This window comes from Zea mays, chromosome 7 (genome assembly GCF_902167145.1).
Source record: "Zea mays cultivar B73 chromosome 7, Zm-B73-REFERENCE-NAM-5.0, whole genome shotgun sequence".
NCBI classification, from domain to species: Eukaryota; Viridiplantae; Streptophyta; class Magnoliopsida; order Poales; family Poaceae; genus Zea; species Zea mays.
Genome location: NC_050102.1, coordinates 122,363,678 through 122,386,258, shown reverse-complemented (window position 1 = coordinate 122,386,258; position 22,581 = coordinate 122,363,678). Strand labels below are relative to the sequence as shown.

Sequence of the window (22,581 nt, the reverse complement as noted above, 5' to 3'; positions counted from 1 at the left end):
TGCGGGAGATGAAAAAATAGGGGGGAAAAGTGATATAGGGGGGAAAATTTAGGGGTAACGGTTGCGGATAGCCTAAGAGTCTAGTGTGGGCGTTCACAGTGTGCGTCGTGCCCCTGCCCCCCTTATTCTCGCGTCTCGCCCTGCCTCGCTGTTGACATTCCATATTCTCGCCCCACCTGGCATCGATGCCCGCATCCCGTCATCCTCACCAACCTCGCGGCCACCCACCTACTCGCCAACGCAATCCACGCCCCACCTGACATTCGAAGGCCACGCCCCGCCATCCTAGCCCCTGAGCCCGCAATCCCCTTCCATTGGTGGCATCACCCATGCGTTGCGTCCCCGCCGTCGTCCTCGCCCCATTACGAGTGGAAGGAGGACGTCCACATGACCACACCAGGCAAGGCCATGCCCCTGCCCGACGCCACCCCCCAGACCCCCCCTCTAGAAGCCTAGCGATGGCACCGTCTATCCGTGCGAGATCTCCGTGCTTGAGGTATCTCTGTGTCGAGGGAAAGCGAGTGCTCCTCTCCTAGCCTAACCTCCTCTGAATTCATGTCCCAACCTTCTCTTATTTGTGTGTTTATCTCGTCTACCTGGGTTGATGTTGTTTGATTCCTTCTCCTTTTTGTTTGGGAGGTCGCCAAATTCCATCCCATCTCTCAGCGTCGTGGTCTCCCCGATATGGATGGGGGAAGGTAATTTGTTTTTTCTTTGTTAAGAATTGCTAGACTCTATCCTCCGGCCTCTGGCCTCTTGGAAAATCTAAAAACGATGTATTTAATTATGCATTTTCGTTTGCTTTGCTAAACTCTGTACCTCTACGAGCTTTTCCATGGTAGGATAGCTTGTGAGAGCTACTCGATGAGCTGACCTGAACCATTATGATTGCTGGAATGAAGCTGCGCTGCTGGTTTCCCTCCTTTTATTTAGTTTTTCATCTCCATAATTGTTCTTTTTGTAAAAAAATGGTTCTTCTTCTATACAACCTTGGATTTTTTTGCATTTGTTTTTAGGTTTGCACTGGTGCCGTTGGCAATATTTGTCTTCCTAGCCTATAAATACTAGAAAACAAGGATAACAATAGATGCATTCGAGAAGTTCCTGTGAATGTAGCAAATGCTTGTTCTGATGAGATATGCATACACAAACATCATTGCTTTCATTGGCCATTTCAGAGACAAGCTCGAACAAGGAGGCTACGGGCATTGCTTTATGTTTGTGACGCTAAAGGATCTCTATCCATCATTGTTTCCATATTATCATGGTATTATTGCCTTCAATATTATTCTCTATATCAACTACAGCTACCGTGGAGGAGTTGATAGTGAAGGTTGTCCAGTTATTTGTCGTTGTCGGTGCTCACTTTCTTCTTCGCTGCTTGATTCTTGAGTTATTTGGTCTATATGTAGCAAATGTGATTGAATCTTAACTGTCAGTGGACATAATTAGACATTTTCAATAAGAAGAATATCAATTTTAGTTGATTCCTATATGTAATCGTGTAGATGCCCTTAATAACCATGCAGTTCCTGAGCCTGCTCAGTCATCCCTGTTCTCTCTTGACATACATGAATATCCTAATCTTACCGTTGTTCTTGTTCTGTCCTGGCAAAAATACTTGATGCATTTGTTTATGGTATTTTCTTTTTATAAAGTGAATCATCTTGACAATGAAATAGTGCATTTATCAGTTTTGTAATGGGACATCACTGCTCAAGTATCCAAAAGGTAAACTAGATGTATTTCTCATACATCAATTGGGCAAGTTTGAGAGATAGCTGCCCCAATTTGTCCAGAAATTTATTTACATGTACCTCCACAAGTAAAATATTTATTAAGCCCTCTGTCTTTGTTTTTTCCCATATTCTAAGTTTATATCCGATGTATAGATCTACAGATACTTTCTTACCTTTGTTTAGTTACGATAAACTTTATTCATCAATTATTTTGTATACTTTTCTAACCTATGTAAATTTAGAGGTTAATTTGGACTGTTTAATATTTAAATGTTGTGGGTGGATAATATAGATATGGATCTAGGGGTTATTTAGTGTTTTAAGTACCAACAGAGGAGGGCAATTCATGCACATACTTTAGCTTTTTATTGCAATGATAGATAATTTATATAAAGTTTATGACTTATTTTGGATATAATATGTTAGAATGACAGAGGTGAATCTCTAGATATAGGTTTAGGAGGGGGTTAATTAAAGCCATTTTTGTAATGAATATGGTGGGTATCTTTTTTAACCAAACAAAATGGATTTGATAAAGAGGACGCTGCTAGATACGTAGAGGATGACCACATCCTCTAAATTTTAAAAAATGTTTAGAGGTTTTTGTTAGAGTTAGTCTAACAGTGCCCAGTGCGGTAGCTGACGGTCAGTCTTATTGTGCAAGGCTGCATGCTACCTACAATAACCTAAAGCCACTCCTATACTACTCCATCCGTCTCAAAATATAATTCGTTTTAAACTAATCATACACTCTAAGTAACATATGACTGAAGATTGTATGTATCTCGATATTTACTATTATTTGAATGAATGTAGATAGAAAAATAATGGGCTACAAAGAACTATATTTTGTAATGGAGCAAGTATTACTTATATATGAGTTGCTAAAATTTGTAGCTCTAAATTTTAACATTTTATACGTAACGGCTGTTGTATATATTTCACATTACAAGTATAACTTTGTTTCCTTGCAATTTCTGTAGAAATAATTTATAGCTTTTAGATTTTAGAAAAAATCTAATAAACGACCCACAAACTTAGTAAAAATCTAATATATATTAACACAAAATTAATTTACAGTTAAAGAATCTACACTAGGAGGTGTTTGATTTCTAGGGACTAAATTTTTAGTCCATTTATTTTATTCTATTTTAGCCTAAAATTGTTAAATACAAAAACTAAAATATAATTTTAGTTTCTGTATTTAACAATTTAGGGATAAAAAAGAAATAAAATGGAGGGACTAAAAATTAGCCTCTAGAAACGAAACAACCTAGATAAGTAAACAACCAATATATCTATATCGACGAGAGAGCATGTCATAGTTGAACACGCACTTCATGTAGCTAATAGTAACTCAATATTTTCCACGTAAAACATTGAATTAGGTTTCATAAAATAAACTATCGAAATGTTTATATTGCTGTAAAACCTGCAAGATGGTGATTATTAGCCAAAAGGGTAAGGAGAAAGCTGAAATATAAGGAAGATATAAAAACAAAAAAAAACTTCGGCAGAGCTTCAAGACTTATCAAGAAACACCACTGTACATTAAACACAATCTAATTAAACTAATTAAATGAGACGTTTCTTGAAATCAATGCGCTCTCGGTGCTTTCAGCTTGGGAAATTGCACATGCACTGCACGCGTGGCGGAGCCTCTTCGAGTTTCCATGCAGCACGATTCGTTTTCCAACGCGTTGCCGCTGCATGAAACGCAATGAAGGCAAGCCGTCGCCTGGCTACCTCCACCCGCTGCAGGCTACAAACATCCGTGACACCGAACTCTTCGGCGTCCACGTCTATGGCACCGACCTCGACGTCGAGATCCTTAACGCCAAGATTGCTGCCACGTGAGCGTTATCTTAGCACGTGAATCCGAGATCCTAGTGTAAAATAAACTAGCGTCGAGATGTATTACGAATAACTTTTAAAAAAAGACTAAAATAAAAGAAAGACGGGAGGAGGGGTCAACAACGTCGTGGAAAACGCAAACAGAAGGGGGGGGGGGGAACGAATACAGAGCCTGTTTGTTAACTTTGTTTCTCAAAAAACACAACTTATAATATCACGATTTAATGTATTCTATAACATAACTATGATATATTTTACATGAGTACAATTTAACACATGTCTGAAGACATATTATTTTAGTTGTAGTATAAAAGAAGAGAATATTGTAGTTATGTGCAAGAAAAAAACTTTAGTCTAAACCTAAAAATATTGAAGTATTGGTAACACCATGGTTTAAAATATAAAGTTCTTATATGTGCTCTCAAACGTCTTTTAGTCTAAAATATCATGATATGATATTGTCTTCGAACTAAGAATATATTATGTTTCCAAATAAGGTCTAAGTTGTATAATAGATGAGGGATTACATTGATAATTACTCACTACTACTCGACTTTACCAGAAGGTACGAAATCACCTTCTAATATTCTCCATGAAATTCATGGACCTAACCCACAGATCTGGTTTTTTTATAGATCCGAATTCTGTAGAACAAATGTTTGGATAAAAATAAATAAATATAGGATTGATTTTAATAAACCTACAAGTCTAGAACACTTGAATCTCTGCCAAACATGACATATATTGAGATTGCTAAGTCATCTCTTTATTATGGAATATTCTAATTAAAAATCTTAGAATAATTAAACTCTAAGAGCTAGTTTGAAAACTCTATTTTTCCAAAAAAATAGTTTATTTTCTCCTGATAAAATAGGAATCACATGAAAAATGCAGTTCCCAAACTAACACTAAACCTGAATAATTTGGAGGCCTCACCGAGCTTGTGCCTCTTGCTCTCTTCTCACTGCGGCAGTCATTCCTGCCGTACTCGGTACCTCCCTAAACCTTCTGATAGATTTAAAACTGGTACCGGTTCGTTGTTAAGGATTAGTAATAAACAAAAAAAAAATCGCCAACCATCTTCAACTTGTCATCCCTTATGCCGTTTCTAAAAAAAATCATTTCATTCTGCCCACGGCTAAGAATAATGAGCTGCACGAACCAGCGGCCTGCCATTTGCTTTCCCTAAGTACACTTTCCCCTCGGCGCTCCACCGCCGGCCATTTGTCCCCGGAACAGCAAAACCGTGCTGTTTCCCCGCGCTGCTTCCGGTCGATGGAATTCGCTCGCCGAGGCCACGGCGACGAGGACATCGACGACATGCACCGCTTCATCGACCTTCCGCCGCCTCACGGTACACCGCCGCCGTAGTCGACCTCCATGCTTGTGTGTGTGTGTTTGGATTGGGAGGGAACAGCAAAAAGGCAAAGGAGGAATCTTTTGAAGATTCCTTTCGTGCAGATGCAAGCTATTCTTTTGGTCCGTACCAACATTCCAAGCTGGCTTGCTGCCTGCCTGCCTGTTCCTTTGGAAAGCGAAACCCCGATTTCCATTAAGGAAGCAAGGTTCTTGTGCGTTGGCATAATCACCAGCATAGGAAGGATCTAAAGTTCCGTTGCTATGCTACTCTGCGGCTCTTGGCATAATCACCAGGATAGGAAGGTTCTAAAATTCAGTTGCTATATGCTACTCTACGGCTCTTGGCATAATCACCTGCATAGGAAGGTTCTACTGCACCTGATAAGGAAATACTCCTAAATAGGTAATTTAGAGCATCAATCCATCAACTTAGCTTGTTTGCCTTTTGATAATCTCTGTCTGAAAATATAATTCGTTTTAGACTAAACAAATATTCATTAATTATTCTTCGAATGTAGTTTATATGTATATCTACAAAAAGGTTAGAAAAAGCTATATTTTGCGACGGAGAGAGTATTTTTTAAGAAAACCTGTTCGTCTTTGACTGTCATCTTAGGTCTAACCTTGGCATAGTCAGAGCATCAGACGCTCACGACTGGTCAACTGCTGAATTGGTTATGCTTTTTTTTACGGCAAGATGACTGTGCCTTGTGCAGTGGACCCATTGCTGGTGATTAGGGAAGCGCTGCTGTCACAGCTTCAGAAGGATCGTCTTCGCCAGGAGATCATCCAGGTTGAGTTGGCTAAGATAGAGCGTGCCATGGTCCTGTGCAAGTGCAACAGCTCACATCATGGTATTGCCGCTGATGATGTGGAATGGACTAAGCCTGCTCCCTTCACCTTCAGGGAGCAGTCCATGCGACCTTGGCGATGGTCAGTCAGTCAAGAATGTTATGTCGATGTGGATGAGGTCCATGATCGAAAGCAAAAGGAGGGAAGGCACAGGAGTGTAGTGTTGAAGTCTGAGAAGCCTGCCATGGAAGATGGTGAATGCTTGAGACCTTGTTGTAATGGTAAGGCAAGTCAGGAGAATTCAAAAGTCGAAGATCAGAAATCACAAGAATCCAGTGAGGTGGGTGCTTTATCCTTTCTGTTTTTTACCCTCGCCCGTTAGTTATCTTTCGGCAATATTTGCTATTATATCTTCAGAACGATGTTAAGCTGTGACACATCAACAGTTTGGTAGGATTTATGTATGGGGATTCTACTGAAAGTTTAGGTTTCTTTGCAACCATTTGGTAATGTTATCATTAAAGTTCATAGAATTTAGTAGCAAGTTTAGTAGATGTTTTTACCATGTCAGCTATCAACGTTCTAATCAAACTGCATGCTGCATGTCAAACAAACAGACCATACAGCCCAAGACGACTTTGCCTTCAGTGAAATGGGAACTGACAGGAATAACAATACCAGTTAAGAAAAAGAAACGACACCAGAAACTGAGTTGTGAAATCTGCCAGGTGCAAGCAACTAGTGAGCACAGCTTACAAGAACATCGTGCAGGGCGTAAGCACCAATTAAAAGAAGCAATTAATCAGAAGGTACAATTAACAGAGGAATCCTCTTCCAGCACAGAGCAGAAAACATCCTCGATAAAATGGAGCTGCAGTACATGCCAGGCCAACAGTACAAGCGAATCAGACATGAAGGAGCATCTAAATGGAAGAACACACCGACAAAACATTAAAGCGCAACTCATGGAGAGTGATGGCATTGCTAAGACTAATGAGCTGCAGGAACCAGAGTGCCCTAAGAACAATGCACCACAACATTCAGAGAAGCCACCTCCGATGAGTTCTACCCATTGCCTAGCGAACTCTACTCATGAATTGGAGTTACGAGGGCACCTTTTAGCTAAGCCTCAAGCTCTACTGGACGAAATCAGTAACCTGTCAAGGAATTCTGAGTCGCGAGAAGCCACGGTGCTTCCGAACATTGCACCGCAACATACAGAGCAGACTCCAGGATCAAATTGTAGCATACTTCAAGCTGATTCTGATTGCAAATTAGACTTGGAGCACCAATTTGGAGCGAAGATACACCAACTGAATGTCCAGGACCTACTTGAAGAAGCCAAGAAAACAGGAGATTTTCCACCAGAAATTGCCAAGGACCAGCAACCGCCCTCTGAATGGGGTTGTGTTATCTGTCAGGCAAAATGTTACTCCGCACCTCAATTCGCTCAGCACTGCAGAGGCAAGAAACACCAAAAGAAGGTGGAGGCACTACAAGGAGGCGTGGATGCCAAATCAAGCAATCTGACGACAGTGCACAAAGCAGCTTCAAATGGTTCTGACAGCAACAGTTCGAGTTCAGAGAAGGTGGAGGATCAGACAGCATTGTGGTCGTGCGGGATTTGCAATCCGCAGTGCAACAGCGAGAGTATGCTTGCAGGCCATTGTGAGGAGGAGGAACATATGGAGAAACATAAGTTGCGGTATTTCTGCGAGGTCTGCAATTTGAAGTGCAACAGCGAAAAGATGCTTGCTCACCATCTTTGTGGGAGTAAGCACCAGAAAAGGCTCAGTGCGAACAAACGAAATGCAGTTGTGGCTTGGGTGCCGGTTATAGTTGGCCAAATGGCACTAACACGACGGGCCGGCCCGGCCACGGCACTAAAAAGCACGGCACTGGCACGGCACGGCACGGTCCTTTTAGTGCCAGTGCCGGGCACGGCCCGTACATAGTGTCGTGCCTGGGCCACGACTTGGGCCCGTAGGGTCGGCCCAGGCACGGCACGGCTAACTGGGCCGGCACGGCGTCGGCACGGCCCAAAAGCACGCGCTGTAAACAACCCTAAGGCCTAACCCGCCCCAGCCGCGGCCGCGGGCGTCACTCCTCACTCACTGTCTCACTCTCGCTCTCGCTCAAACCCTAACGCGCTCTCTCTCAGCCGCGGGCGATTCGGCGGCGACCGGCGAGCTCTCCTCTCCCTCGTTCCCTCCGCCTCCGCTAAGCGCTCCGGTCTCCTTCTCCGCCTCCGGTCTGCGGTCTCCGGCTCTCCGCCTCGGCGCCTCCGCTCGGATCGATCGTCGCTCGTCGCCGTCGGAGATCCTCTCCGGCTCTCCCCCGCTCGGATCTGCGCATTTGTGAACCGGGTAACTCAGATCCATAACCCCCGCTCGGATCTGCTGTCTTCTTCTCCTCCTCCGGTGTGATCTGCGGAGATCCTGGTGCTCCGGCTTATTAGGGTTTACAGTTTACACGCGCATTTTAGAACCGGCGCGATCTGCGCTTGTGCGGAGATCCCGGTGCTCCGTTCTCCCTCTCCTCTCTACTCTCTCCTGTCTTCTTCTCCCCCTCCGGCCTCCGGTGTGATCTGCGCTTCTGCGGAGATCCCGGTGCTCCGGCTTACTCCGTTGAGGAACCAGGACTGGGGACTCCGGGGTCCGGTACGGCGGCACTGGCACTGGTATTCTCCTCTCTTCTAGCTCCGGTCTCCCTCTCCTATCTTCTTCTCCCCCTCCGGCCTCCGGTGTGATCTGCGCTTCTGCGGAGATCCCGGTGCTCCGGCTTACTCCGTTGAGGAACCGGGACTCCGGGGTCCGGTACGGCGGCACTGGCACTGGCACTGGTACTCTCCTCTCTCCTAGCTCCGGTCTCCCTCTCCTCTCTCCTAGCTCTGGTCTCCCTCTCCTATCTTCTTCTCCCCCTCCGGTACTGTCCGGCAGACCGGCACGGCACTGGCACACAAATCCGGTCTCCCTCTCCCCCTCCGGCCTCCGGTGTGATCTGGCTTACTCCGGTGTGATCTGGCTTACTCCGTTGAGGAACTCGGCCTCTCCTCTCTCCTAGCTCCTGTCTGGCTGTCTCCCTCTCCTCTCTCCTAGCTCCGGCCTCCTAGCTCTGGTGCTCCGGATTCAAATCCGTGGGGGAACCGGTTGGCCGGACCGGTCGTCCCCTCCTCTCTCCTAGCTCTGGTGCTCCGGCTTACTCCGTTGAGGAACCGGGACTCCGAGTCCGAGGTGGGTCGATGGCCGTCTCCGACGATGAAACTGTTGAGATCGACTGCAACGATGAGCGACGGTTGTGCGGGTTGGCCGGAGATGACGATGAGGATGACCTCCGGGAGGATGTTGCAGCGCTCTTTGGCCATAGCAGCGAGCATCCTGTCCATGTCGGTGATGAACAACAAGTCGGTGGTCAGGATAACGAAGGTGAAGGGGTCGAACACAGTGCCAAGCGATGTCGTCCTTCTACTTCTGCAGTGTGGTTAGATTTCGAGAAACTTTTCAAATTCGTGAACGGTAAGAAGGTTAGGTTTGCAGCTAAGTGTATACATTGCTCTAAGCAATATTCTGCTCTCTCTAGTGGTGGCACTGGCCACCTGACCCGACATAGAGACAGATGTCCCAGGAGGCGTGAGAAAACCCGCATGTCTCAGTCTCAGATATCTTTTAATCCTGATGGTAGTATGCGTAACTGGGAGTACTGTCCTATGGTTGCACGTAATGAATTGGTTCGATTGCTTGCTAGGCTAGAAATTCCTATTAGTTTGGGTGAAAATGCTGCATTTGAACACTACATTAGAACTGCTCATAATCCTAAATTTGTGCCTGTCTCTAGGCAAACCACCACCAGAGACATGGTTAAATACTTCACTGATAAGAAGGCTAAGCTTGTTGAGACTCTTTCTTCTAATGTTAATTGTGTGTGTTTGACCTCTGACATTTGGTCTGGTAATGCCAAAGAGGACTACCTTAGTGTTGTTGCCCATTACATAAACCCTGATTGGCAACTAGAGAAAAGGGTGCTTGCTTTAGTGCTTATTGATGTGTCACACAATGGACAAAACATTGCTGATCGTGTTGCTGGTGTGCTTGCTGATTATGGCTTGACTAATAAGGTGTTTGCTTTTACCCTAGACAATGCATCATCTAATGCTGCTGCCATGAGGTTGCTTAGACCTATAATGTCACCATATCTTGGTATTGATAATGGGGCAGATTCTGAAATGTTCTTGCATCAGCGTTGTGCATGTCATATAATCAATTTGATAGTTAAAGAGGCCCTAGATTCTCTTAAGAACTTGATTGAAACATTTAGAACTGCAATATCATTTTTAAACTCATCTAATCAGAGAATTGCTGCATATAAAAGTTATTGCATTGCTACTAATATTAGGCCTAGAAAATTCCAGTTAGACATGGAGGTTAGATGGAACTCTACATATCTGATGCTTAAGCATTTGTTTCCTCATAGGATACCTTTCACTACTTTCATTGAATAGGGTTGTCCCTCCTAACTTGTCTGGTAAGAAACGGTCTGCTTGGGATGAAATTTATGATGATGCTGATGATGTGGGTACTTCTGTTGGTATGCATTCTTTTGCTTCTACTCTAAACATTGCTAGAGATACCTCTGCAACTGCTCTACTGCATGCTGCAAGCTCTTCAGCTTCTACTGCTTCTGAACTCATTTCTTACTTAGATTGTGACACTGTCAACCAGTTAACTGATGATTTCAACATCTTGCACTGGTGGCATCAGCACAAACTCACTTATCCAGTACTGTCAATTATGGCTAAAGATATTTTAACTGTTCCTGTGTCTACCATCTCTTCAGAATCCACTTTTAGTTTAACTGGCAGGATCATCGACGAGCGGAGGAGGAGATTGAAGTCTGATGTGGTTGAAATGTTGACATGCATTAAAGATTGGGAGGATGCTGAAGCAAGGATGCAACACATGGTGGATGACAAAGAGCTTGAAGAAACATTTGAAAATCTTTATCTTGATTAGTCTTACTCTCTTTGTGACCATTTCTGTAATGGGACTGTAATATTATGCACCTGGACACTAGACTGGACTCGACTGTAAACATTTGAAAAACATTTTAATGAGCTGGGCTGTACTCTTTTTTCCTGTCTAGGGTTTCTCACAAGGGTGAGTTTTACCTAGACAGGTTTTTAACGAGGCAGCCATTGCACTTCAGCTCATATAATTTTTGTTTGATTAGTCTCTTACTCTCTTTGTGAATGCTGTTTGAATGTTGTTTGAATCTGTTACTAACTATGAAATCTGTTAGTCACTTATGCTGTTTGAATGCTGCTGCGTGTATTTCTACACGTAGTGCCCGTGCTGGCACTAGCACTGGCGTGCTGGCGTGCCTGTTGGCACGGCACGGCACGGTTAAGCACTGGTAGTGCCGTGCCTGGGCCGAGGACCCAGCACGTTGGCACTAACAGGCACGGCACGGATCTTCTACCGTGCCTAGCCGTGCCGTGCCCTGACGTGCCGTGCCTGGCCGTGCTAGTGCCAGTGCCGTGCCGTGCGGCCCGGTTGGCCATCTATAGTGCCGGTGGCACTGGGGGGAATTGTACAGTAAGATAAGGACCCTCACTACCGGAATCCGAGGCTTTGCCGAGTGTTGTATTCTTTGCCGAGTGCCTTTTGTCGGGCACTCGGCAAAGAAGGCTTTGCCGAGTGTCGCACTCGATAAAGTTAGGCTCTCGGCAAAGAGCCCCTTTACCGAGTGCTAAACACTCGGCACAGGTAGGCACTCGGCAAAGACAAGTTTGCCGAGTGTAACGCACTCGGCAAACGGGGCTCTCGGCAAAGGGCCGTCAGCGGCCGTCCCAGAGCTGACGGCCGTCAGTCTTTGCCGAGAGCCAACGGCTGGCACTCGGCAAAGAGGCTTCTTTGCCGAGTGCTACGTAATAGACACTCGGCAAAGCCCTCTTTGCCGAGTGTCATACCTAGACACTCGGCAAAGTGTATTTTCATTTTTTTTATTTTGTCTCCCAAACTTTTTGTGGTATGTTCCTACACTATGTAGACCTACATGTATCATTTGTGGACAATTATAACATAGTTTCCATAGTTAGTAGATTTAGTTCGTTTATTTGAATTTCTTCGGAAAATTCAAATTTGAACTGCAGGTCACTCGAAACTTGGAAAACCGTGCATGAAAAAATGATATTCATGTTACTTAGCATAAGTTACGACCGATTGCAGAAGCGTACCAGAAACTTCGAGCAACATGCTCACTAAACATGGCCGTGAACTTGGCATCCACATGTTTAAAAATTGTATAAAACACAAACAAAGTCAGAAAATCATGAAACTTGTCCACGTGTCATGATATCATATGTATAGGCTGTGATAAAAAATTTAGAATGTTTGGAGAAAGTTGTGAGACACTATGTGTAGAAACCTAAGAGATCCACATGAAATAACTCTTAGATTTCATGTGGATCTCTTAGGTTTCTACACATAGTGTCTCACAACTTTCTCCAAACATTCTAAAATTTTTATCACAGCCTATACATATGATATCATGACACGTGGACAAGTTTCATGATTTTCTGACTTTGTTTGTGTTTTATACAATTTTTAAACATGTGGATGCCAAGTTCACGGCCATGTTTAGTGAGCATGTTGCTCGAAGTTTCCGGTACGTTTCTGCAATCGGTCGTAACTTATGCTAAGTAACATGAATATCATTTTTTCATGCACGGTTTTCCAAGTTTCGAGTGACCTGCAGTTCAAATTTGAATTTTCCGAAGAAATTCAAATAAACGAACTAAATCTACTAACTATGGAAACTATGTTATAATTGTCTCAAAATGGTACATGTAGGTCTACATAGTGTAGGAACATACCACAAAAAGTTTGGGAGACAAAATTTAAAAAATTTAAATGTATTTTGCCGAGTGTTAAATTATGACACTCGGTAAAGATAGCTTTGCCGAGTGTCAGTCGGTTGACACTCGGCAAAGAACATAGAAAAACTCTTTGCCGAGTGCCTGCCAGTTGACACTCGGCAAAGCCGCCTTTGCCGAGTGCCAGCGATCTGGCACTCGGCAAAACGTAGTTTAAAATTAAAAAAAAATCTTTGCCGAGTGCCAGATCGCGGGCACTCGGCAAAGAGGCGAAATAAACGCCCCGCGCGCCTTCTCCTTTCTCCTTCCTCTCCTCTCACTCTTCTCTGTCACACTGCTCGCCGTGCGCCGCCGCTCGCCTCGCCTCGCCGTTCGCCGCCGACGTCGCCCGCCGACGCCGCCGCGCCCCTCTCCCTCTCCCGCCGTGCGCCGCCCCTCGCCCGCCCCTTGCCCGCCGTGTGCCGCCCCTCGCCCGCCGTGCGCCGCCCCTCGCTGCGCCCCTCGCCAAAGCCGCCCGCCCGCCGACGCCGCCGCGCCCCTCTCCCTCTCCCTCGCCCGCCCACCCTCCGACACCGCCGCTGCGCACCGTCACCGCCACCGCCGCGACCCGGCCTCAACCGTCGTCCCCACGCCTCGCCCTCAACCGCCGTCGCGCCCGGCACCACGCCGCCGGTAAATCATTTTTTATTTTTGTTGAGCATATGATTGATAATGTGATGGATAGTTAGAGCTATATTATTATATCTAACCATTCTGTACTTAGAATTTCCATTGTGTGGATAACCTTGTTTCTAGTAGATTAAAAAAAGAATGCCAAACTCTAAAACATGCATAGCTTGAATATATATATATGTGTGATTGCTGGCCATCGTGCCGTTGAATTATGCGTGGAAGACAGCCATCGTGCTGATAGTTTTATTTGCAGGATTTCGAAACCTCCCCGTGCAGGGGAGGTGCTGCCGAAATTTTCTGTTGCTAGGCTTCTGTTAGGGGATGGAGGACCGTGAGTGGATGTACACGGGCCGTAGAGGAAGGAACGATGTCACCACTGAATGGATTAGAAAGACCGATGATTTCGTGGAACGGGCATATGGCGAAGCTGCTAAAGGAGCGAGTCTAGTCCCATGCCCGTGCAACAAATGTGACAACCGGAAAAGAAAACCAAAGAAGACCATGGTAGAACATATTTGGAAGAATGGATTTACGTCGGGCTATACTCGGTGGATATTTCATGGTGAAGCGCATCGTACGAGAGAGGAGGTGCTGAGACAACGTGTCGAGGATTATGACGCGGATGCGGGGGTAGCAGATATGTTGAACGACTATCAGGAGGCACAGTACACGGGAGGATGTATGGATGACGAGCCAGAGCCGACTGCAAAGGCGTTCTACGACATGTTCGACGTGGCACAGAAGCCCCTTCACGGCCAGACAAAGGTTTCTCAACTGGATGCCATTGGGCGTGTAATGGCGTTCAAGTCGCAGTACAGCATGAGTAGAGACGCATTCGATGGCTTGTTGACGGTTATTGGGAGTCTGCTTCCGGATGATCACGTTCTGCCAAAGAGCATGTACGAGGCACAGAAACTACTTCGTGCACTCAAGATGACGTATGAGCAGATTCATGCTTGTCCGAAGGGCTGCGTGCTATTTAGGAAAGAATACGCGGAGGCAAAGTACTGTCCCAAGTGTAATTCGTCTAGGTTTATGGAGGTAGACTCTGGTGATGGACAAAAGAGGCAGCTCAACATCCCCTTGACAATCCTACGACACCTTCCGTTCGTACCGAGGATCCAGCGTCTGTACATGACAGAGGAATCCGCGAAACAGATGACTTGGCACAAAAATGGAAAACGATACAATCCTGACAAGATGGTGCACGCATCAGATGGTGAAGCATGGAAACACTTTGATGACATTCACCGTGAGAAAGCCGAAGAGGCTCGTAATGTACGTGTTGCGTTGGCCACAGATGGGTTCAATCCCTATGGAATGAGCGCTGCCCCGTACACATGTTGGCCCGTGTTTGTTATCCCAATCAATCTCCCCCCTGGTGTGTGCTTTCAAAGGCAGAATATATTCGTGTCGTTGATAATTCCCGGACACCCGGGGAACAAAATGGGCGTGTACATGGAGCCTTTGATCGATGAATTGGTACGTGCCTGGGAGGAAGGGGTATGGACGTTTGACCGAGCTACGAAGACAAACTTCAGAATGCATGTTTGGTACCAGTACTCCATGCATGACTTACCGGCCTATGGGCTATTCTGTGCCTGGTGTGTTCACGATAAGTTCCCATGCCCAGTTTGCAAGGAAGCTCTCAGGTTCATTTGGTTGAAAAAGGGTGGCAAATATTCGTCCTTCGATAAACATCGACAATTTCTTCCTGCTGACCATCCATTCCGCCTAGACATCAAGAACTTTACGAAAGGTGTCGTAGTGACAGACCGCCCACCTGCAGCGATGACTGGTGCCGAAATTCGTCAACAGATAGATGGGCTCGTGGCCAATACAGAAGGTGGTTTTGTGGGATATGGTGAGCAGCATATGTGGACACATAAGTCTGGCTTGACTCGGCTCCCCTATTATGACGACCTGCTCCTTCCACACAACATTGACGTGATGCACACTGAAAAAAATGTTGCCGAGGCACTGTGGGCAACAATTATGGACATTCCTGATAAGTCAAAGGATAATGTGAAGGCAAGAGTGGATCTGGCAGCGTTATGTGATAGACCAAAACTAGAGATGAAGCCGCCAAGTGGCGGAAAGACATGGAGAAGGCCTAAGGCCGATTTCGTCCTAAGTAGGGCCCAGAGGAAGGAAGTACTTCAGTGGATCAAGATGTTGATGTTCCCTGATGGGTATGCAGCTAACCTGAGTAGGGGGGTGAACTTATCTACTATGCGAGTCTTAGGGATGAAGAGTCATGACTTCCACATATGGATTGAACGGATTCTTCCTGCGATGGTTCGAGGCTATGTCCCTGAGCATGTCTGGCTAACGCTTTCAGAGTTGAGCTATTTCTTCCGTCAGCTTTGTGCAAAAGAGTTATCTCGGACCGTGGTTGCAGACTTGGAAAGATTGGCCCCCGTGTTACTGTGTAAGCTTGAGAAGATATTTCCACCCGGCTTCTTCAATCCAATGCAGCATTTGATTCTTCATCTCCCCTATGAGGCACGAATGGGGGGCCCCGTGCAGGGACGTTGGTGCTATCCAATCGAGAGATGTCTAAAGACTATTCGAAAGAAATGTAGAAATAAATGCAAAATCGAGGCTTCCATTGCAGAGGCATACATTCTAGAGGAGGTCTCAAACTTCACAACAAATTATTATGGTGACAAACTGCCGAGCGTGCATAATCCACCCCCTCGTTACAATGATGGCGACAATGAATCGAACCTTAGCATATTTCGAGGCCAACTCGGAAGCGCAAGTGGCTCGACCACCAAGACCCTGAATCATGACGAGTGGCGACATATCATGCTATACGTATTGACCAACCTTGAAGAGGTGACGCCATACATGGAACAATTTCTTCATGAATTCTGGCGTCGATCAAGGGACCCCACTCCACAGGAATATGACGCTCTTCTTAGAAAGGGTGCGCGAAATGGGTTGCCCGATTTCATTTCCTGGTTCAAACGTAAGGTACGTGCTTAGTTTGTAAAAGAGATACGTCTTTGAACTCAATTTAGCATCTTTTAACTTGCGAATACTTGCAGGGCCAAAGAGATCCGTCTATGAGTGCCGAGTTGAGACAAGTAGCCAACGACTTTGCTTATAGGGTCAAGAAATATTCTGGGTATGACGTCAATGGATATCGTTTTCGCACAACACACTACGACCAAAGTCGGCCCAATCGGAAAACAACGTGTTCTGGAGTCTTTACGCCGGGGCTTGACAATGTCGATTATTTTGGACGAATTGAAGAAATATATGAGCTCAATTTTTATGGTTCCAAACCTCTTACTCCAGTGATATTCAAATGTCATTGGTTTGACCCTCAAGTGACGAGACGGACACATTCTAATCTTGGGATAGTCGAAATTCGACAAAATTCTACCTTAGCAGGAGACGATGTCTATATCGTGGCCCAACAGGCCACACAAGTGTATTATCTCCCATATGCGTGTCAAACGAAAGAACATCTTAAGGGTTGGGATGTTGTGTATAAGGTATCGCCGCATGGGAGGTTACCTGTTCCTAACGATGAAGATTACAACTTAGACCCGGACACATATGATGGAGAGTTCTTCCAAGAAGATGGGCTAGAAGGGCGATTTGAGATAGACTTAACAGAAGCTATCGGAATGGACGTAGATATTGAAATGGTTGTTGATGAGGAGGATGATGAGGTGCAAAATGATAATGACTTAGTAATCCTTGAAGGCAATGATGAGGTTGCGTCTTCCGATGGTGTTGAGATTGAAATGCTTGATAGTGATGATGAGAGTTTTGATCCGGCTAACCCCGACACATATGAAGATTATTTTTAATCGATGTAATGCTATATGACTTTTTATTTCGCACCTGTTTTTAAATACATCTTTTTATATGTGCTTATTTGTTTACTCTTAATTGCAGGTTGTTGGACAAATATGGTGGGCGGTTTCCTGAGGAGGAGGAGGGGGAGGAGGAGTAGGACGGCGGACGATGCAGAGCAGGCAGCGCAGCAGCAGGAGGCAGAGCAGGCAGCGCAGCAGCAGCCGGCGCCTCAGGACGACGACGACCAGCAGGACGACGACGACCAGCAGCAGGACGCCTCAGGTTCAGGCGGCTCTAGTTCGAGGAGCATCTACCTGCGAGGCCCCGCGAGTCTCCCGCCGCGTCCCATACTTCGGGACAGACGACCGTTGATTCGGCCGGAAGGGGAGAGGTATGTAACTTTATGTTCTTCATTCTTGTTCATATTATGTGTTCAAAATCATAATATAAACTAATACTTTTTATTTATCACTTGGACAGGTCTTGGACGGTTTTGGATTATGCTGGGGGTCATCGTCGCCCCCCCAACAACATCCTCGGCCTGCTGTGCAGGGAACACTTCCCTGGACTTGTGGAGTACGCCGGAGTGACGGGCCCAGCCTTCACCTTCGACCACTACGCCGTCGCCCCCGATGCAGTAGACCGGGACGGCAGGGAATTCAATAACAAGGCGGAGCGGGTGAAGCAAGAGCTGTGGGTAAGTCTTAGTATAATATAAAATATGTCGCATTCGTTGCAAATTCTTGAAATAATGTATGGATACATCGTTTTTGTATGCAGGATTTCTTCAGATGCGATGCTGGATACGAGGCTAGGGCGGATGTGGTGGCCACCACGTGCTGTAAGAAGCTCGTCGTGGACATGCACTATGAGGCCCGCATCCAGGCCATCATCACCTACCACGGCTCCGTCCTTGGGGAGAAGGTGACCAAACCTCAAGCCCGAACCATGTCGTTGACCAGGGAGCAGTACATGCAGGTAAAGTCATGCATGTTTGGTACCAGTACTCCATGCATGAATTTTATTGTATCTTCTGATATGCACTTTATGTGTTTACTTTGCAGGTGATTCCACATTGGTGCGCCGCACATCCTCTCTGCTGGGAGCAGATGGTGGATAGGTGGTGTTCGGCTGAGTGGGACGAGGTGCACACAGCTAGCCGGGAACGGCGTTTGCAGATGCAAGGGCCCTCGCACCACCAAGGCAGCCGGAGCCTGGGCCAATATGCCGAAGCATGGGTACGCCACCTTTTTATTTCGATATATAGCACTAAGTTAGATATTATTTCTAACTATCTCGTTGGTTTTCGTTGCAGTCGGCGTCACATGGTGGGAGGCCTTGTTCCACCTTCTCGGCCTATGCTATGGCCCATAAGGGTAAGGCGACGTCCGACGTCACCTACAACCCGGATGACGGGCCCGAGGCCTACACCAACCCCGCCGTCTACAGCCGCCTCCATGACTACACCGCCATGGCGCAGGAGGTCCATGGCCCAGACTATGATCCGAGCACCGAGCCTATCGACCCCGATGTGCTCATGAGGGTCGGAGGAGGCAAGAGACATGGGCGGTACTGGATTGCCGATGGGGCAATCGACTCGTCCTCCACTCCCACTCTGTCTCAGGTGAGAGCAAGGAGCACTGGCTCGAGCCCAGCCATTCGACCTCGGCACGACAGCTCACAGCATCGCATTTCACAACTCGAGGTTAGTGCTTCTGTAACTCGTCCTTCCTTTAGTTATATACCTAGTCTTTGAGTTACTATAACGTTGGCTTGTAATATTACAGACCCAACTAGAAGAGATGGAGGCGAGGATAATGGCGGAGCGGGCGGCGGCTGATCAGAGGATGGCGGAGATGTTCCAGTACATGCAGAGCCTTGGCGCCGCACAGGGCATCGCTCCGCCACCTCCATTGTTCCCCCCAGTTGACCCTACTCTCTTCCACACTCCTGTGAGTACCAAAATTGTAGTTAGATGTTTGTAATGCATCTGGTATAACACATGCTATCTCTTCTTTGTGCAGGGCCAATCTGGGGCGGCATCCAACAACCCTCCGGAAGGGTTCAGCCCAACGCAACCCCGGCCAAACCGCCCACCTCCATGAGTCGTTGTTTTAGACTTCACAACTTATGTATAATACTTATGTTTCTGTTTGATACTTATGTGAGAGCTTGCGACGTTTGAGACTTATGTTTGTGTTGAACACTTATGTTTGTGATGGATATTTATGTTTGTGGTCACGGTTTTATGTTTGTGTTGGCTATTTATGTCTGTGATGATATCTGTGATGTATATATGTGATATATATGTGATATCTTCTGTTTGTGTGGATGGAAAACAAAAAACAAATAAAAAAGGTACATACTGGTCACTTTGCCGAGTGTCTGGGTCAAAACACTCGGCAAAGAGCACAGACCTGGGCACCGGCTTAGGTTCTTTGCCGAGTGTTGTGTCGCTGGCACTCGGCAAAGAGGTCGGCTTTGCCGAGTGCCCGTTTGGACACTCGGCAAAGAGCCTGACATGGGGACCCTCCCTGGCGGGCTCTTTGCCGAGTGTCCCAAGTGACACTCGGCAAAGAAGGCGGCTTTGCCGAGTGCTTCCAGGAGGACACTCGGCAAAGATTTCTTCGTTGCCGAGTGTCACCGTTGACACTCGGCAAAGCCGCCGTCTCCGTCAACCGGCGCCGTAACGGTCGTTTTTCTTTGCCGAGTGTACCCTGACACTCGGCAAAGATCTTTGCCGAGTGCCCGAAAAAAGTACTCGGCAAAGGAGTCTTTGCCGATGTACTGTTTGCCGAGCCTTCTTTGCCGAGTGTTTTTAAGGCTTCGCCGAGTGCTTCCGGGAAAACATTTGTTGAGTTATACGCGTGGGTGCCGTTGGCGCCGGGAAAACGAGCAGCGGTTTCCAAGTCTCGCGTGTGCATGGGAACGCAGCGAAGGTGAGAAGTCGCGCGCGCTAGCGCAACGCACGAGGCGGCGCTGACACTGAACAGGCGGATGCGAACGGAAGAAAAGAGGCGCTGTGGCCCATCCACTTGAGCCGAGCGACGGTGACGGTTTTGGACGGCGGATACGCGTCGCCCCGGCCTGTTTAAATCGCCCAGCCTCGGCGTCGCGTCTCCTCTCAGCCTTCGTCCACCGTCGCAGCAAAACCATACTCCGTCTCCTCGCTCTATCGCGCTCCATTAATTGCTCTCGCAACAAGGACTCCATCGTCTTATCCGATGCTGGTGCAGAGGACTCGTCGATGCTGGTGACCAGGGACGCGCTGCTGTCACAGCTCCAGAAGGACCGACTTCGCCAGGAGATCATCCTGGCCGAGCTCGCCAAGATAGAGCGTGCCATGGCCCTGCGTGCCAGCCCGGGGGCGCCCTTCTCGGTCGTCAAGCTCCAGGAGATGCCGCGCAGCAGAGAAGCGTTTGGTTCTGCAGACCTTATTGTCGCCGTGGGTGTGGACAACGGTATGGAGGAGAAGAAAGATTCCGCAACAAGCCTTCAGGCATCGAGTTTGGTTCACCGCAAGATGCCTGCCGCCGAATATCTCGTCCGTGAATGCCTGAAGACTTCTTGCGGTGCTGGTAACGCTGCAGGTCGGCGGCAAAATGCAGCACTTGATGAGGTCTGCACTTGATGAACATTTTACTATTAAGTTACCTGTCTAGGTTTTCACACTTTCACATTTATTGCGTTGTCAAACTGCTTAGAGAAATGAATCAGTACTAGCAAACAGTGCCTGTCCTTTTTTCACCATACAAACAAAGCTCTCAACATCTAACAAACTGAATGTAAAATTAACAGACTAGGTTGCCCAAGGAGACGACGCCTCCTTTAATAAAATGGAGGTGTGACATCTGCCTGGTGGAAGCACCGACCAAGGGCCACTTGCAACAGCATTGTGCAGGGCACAAACACAAGTCTAAAGTAGCAACCTTGGTACCAAGAAACAATGCCAACAGTCACAAAGCGAACGCAGCAGCTGCTGCGAATCCCGGAGATGTGCGTCAATCTGACGAAAAGCCACGTCTAACCTGGGTCTGCAGGTTCTGCCAATCCAACTGCACCTGCAGATCAGACCTGGAGAGCCACCTGAGAGGCAAAAGGCACAAAGCAAAGATCCAGTGCCTGCTGGAAGAATGCAAGAACATGGCAGTGATCTATAGCTATAGGTCGGCGAATTCACAGCCAAACCTTGCGACACAGGAAGAGGACAACGGCCCTGCTTCAGCATGGAATTGCAGGCTGTGCCAAGCCAAGTGCAATTGTCCGTCAGACTTGGCCAACCACCTAAGAGGCAAGAGACACCAGCTGAATTTTCTGGTTCTACAGGTGGAAGGCAAGCAGTATCTGTCAGAGTGGGGTTGCGGTATCTGTCAGGCCAAATGTGACTCTGTATCTCAGCTGGAGAGCCACTGGAGCAGCAGGGGACACCAGCAGAAGGTACAAGCTCTGCGGGGAGGAGGCCAAACCGCAAGTTCTGTGGACGAGGGGATACATAGGACGACGTATGTTTGCAAGCTCTGCAATTTGCACTGCAACAGCAAGACTACGCTAGCAGAACACCGAAGGGGGAAGAACCACACGCTGAAGGCGAAGAAACGGTTGTCGCTGAGTTTTTGCGAGGTCTGCGATCTGCAATGCAATAGCGAAAAGATGCTCGCTCACTATCGTAATGGGAAGGCTCATTTGGCAAAGCTTAGCAACTGCTGATTGGAGAGGCTGTGATCTGTGGAGCGAAATGCCAGCCACGTCATTTCATTTTGAAGAGACTTCAGTTGACTTTTTAAAATGCATGCGGTTTCATCAGACTGTAGAATATGATGTTGTTTGGTTCATGAAATATAACGCAAATGTCAACAGTAATGATTAATGCTTGATTATAGCGGTAACAAGTTCGAATAGGTTGATATTATTTTCTAGCGTGGTATCTGATTACGTTGGATTTCAATAAACATGGTTTAACGTTATCCGTTACTCTTACAAATATGTGAACCAAACAACATCTATGTGTCCATCTGATTATGCAACATGTTAAACGTACCTACTTGACACTCCACCTAAACCTCCCTCCCCCTGCCATCGCCTCTCGCCAATCTCTACTGCTCTATAAGTTTCATGTGTAGGCGTGCACAGGTCCTTTGTTCTGCCTCCCCGCGCATCGGCTGCTGCCGTGCGCAAATCCGCCGCGCCACCGGTCCCGCAAATCCGCCGCGCCAGCTCCGCCCGCTCGATTCCCCTCCCAGCGCCCGCATTCCCCGCCGCCGTCCTCGCGGATGGAAGGTTGCGCACACGGATGGAAGGTTGCGCACAAGGAGGACGCAGACGAGCACAGCTGGAAGGTTGCGCCAAATCGTGCATCCGCCGCAACGCCCGCGGATGGAAGGTTGCGCCACCAAATCGCGCGGATGGAAGATCCACCACCTCCTCCTCTCCCTAAATCGTGCATCCGCGGCGCCCTCAAATTCCGCGGGCGTTCAACTC

The 22,581-nt window shown here is 47.1% G+C and overlaps 1 protein-coding gene and 1 pseudogene across 2 annotated transcripts; both read left to right on the top strand.

The window, feature by feature from the left end:
• Positions 1-4,726: 4,726 nt before the first annotated feature.
• On the top strand, positions 4,727-7,568 carry LOC100193221 (zinc finger pseudogene; annotated as a pseudogene). Its single transcript, NR_163975.1, has 3 exons — positions 4,727-4,947; positions 5,669-6,084; positions 6,362-7,568. The product of NR_163975.1 is annotated as a zinc finger pseudogene (transcript).
• Positions 7,569-19,916: 12,348 nt separating this feature from the next.
• Positions 19,917-22,038, top strand: LOC109941147 (uncharacterized). The gene is made up of 2 exons (XM_035961021.1): positions 19,917-20,722; positions 20,902-22,038. The coding sequence occupies exons 1-2, from the start codon at positions 20,351-20,353 to the stop codon at positions 21,808-21,810; spliced, it is 1,281 nt and encodes a 426-aa protein (XP_035816914.1). The 5' UTR covers positions 19,917-20,350; the 3' UTR covers positions 21,811-22,038.
• Positions 22,039-22,581: the final 543 nt, after the last annotated feature.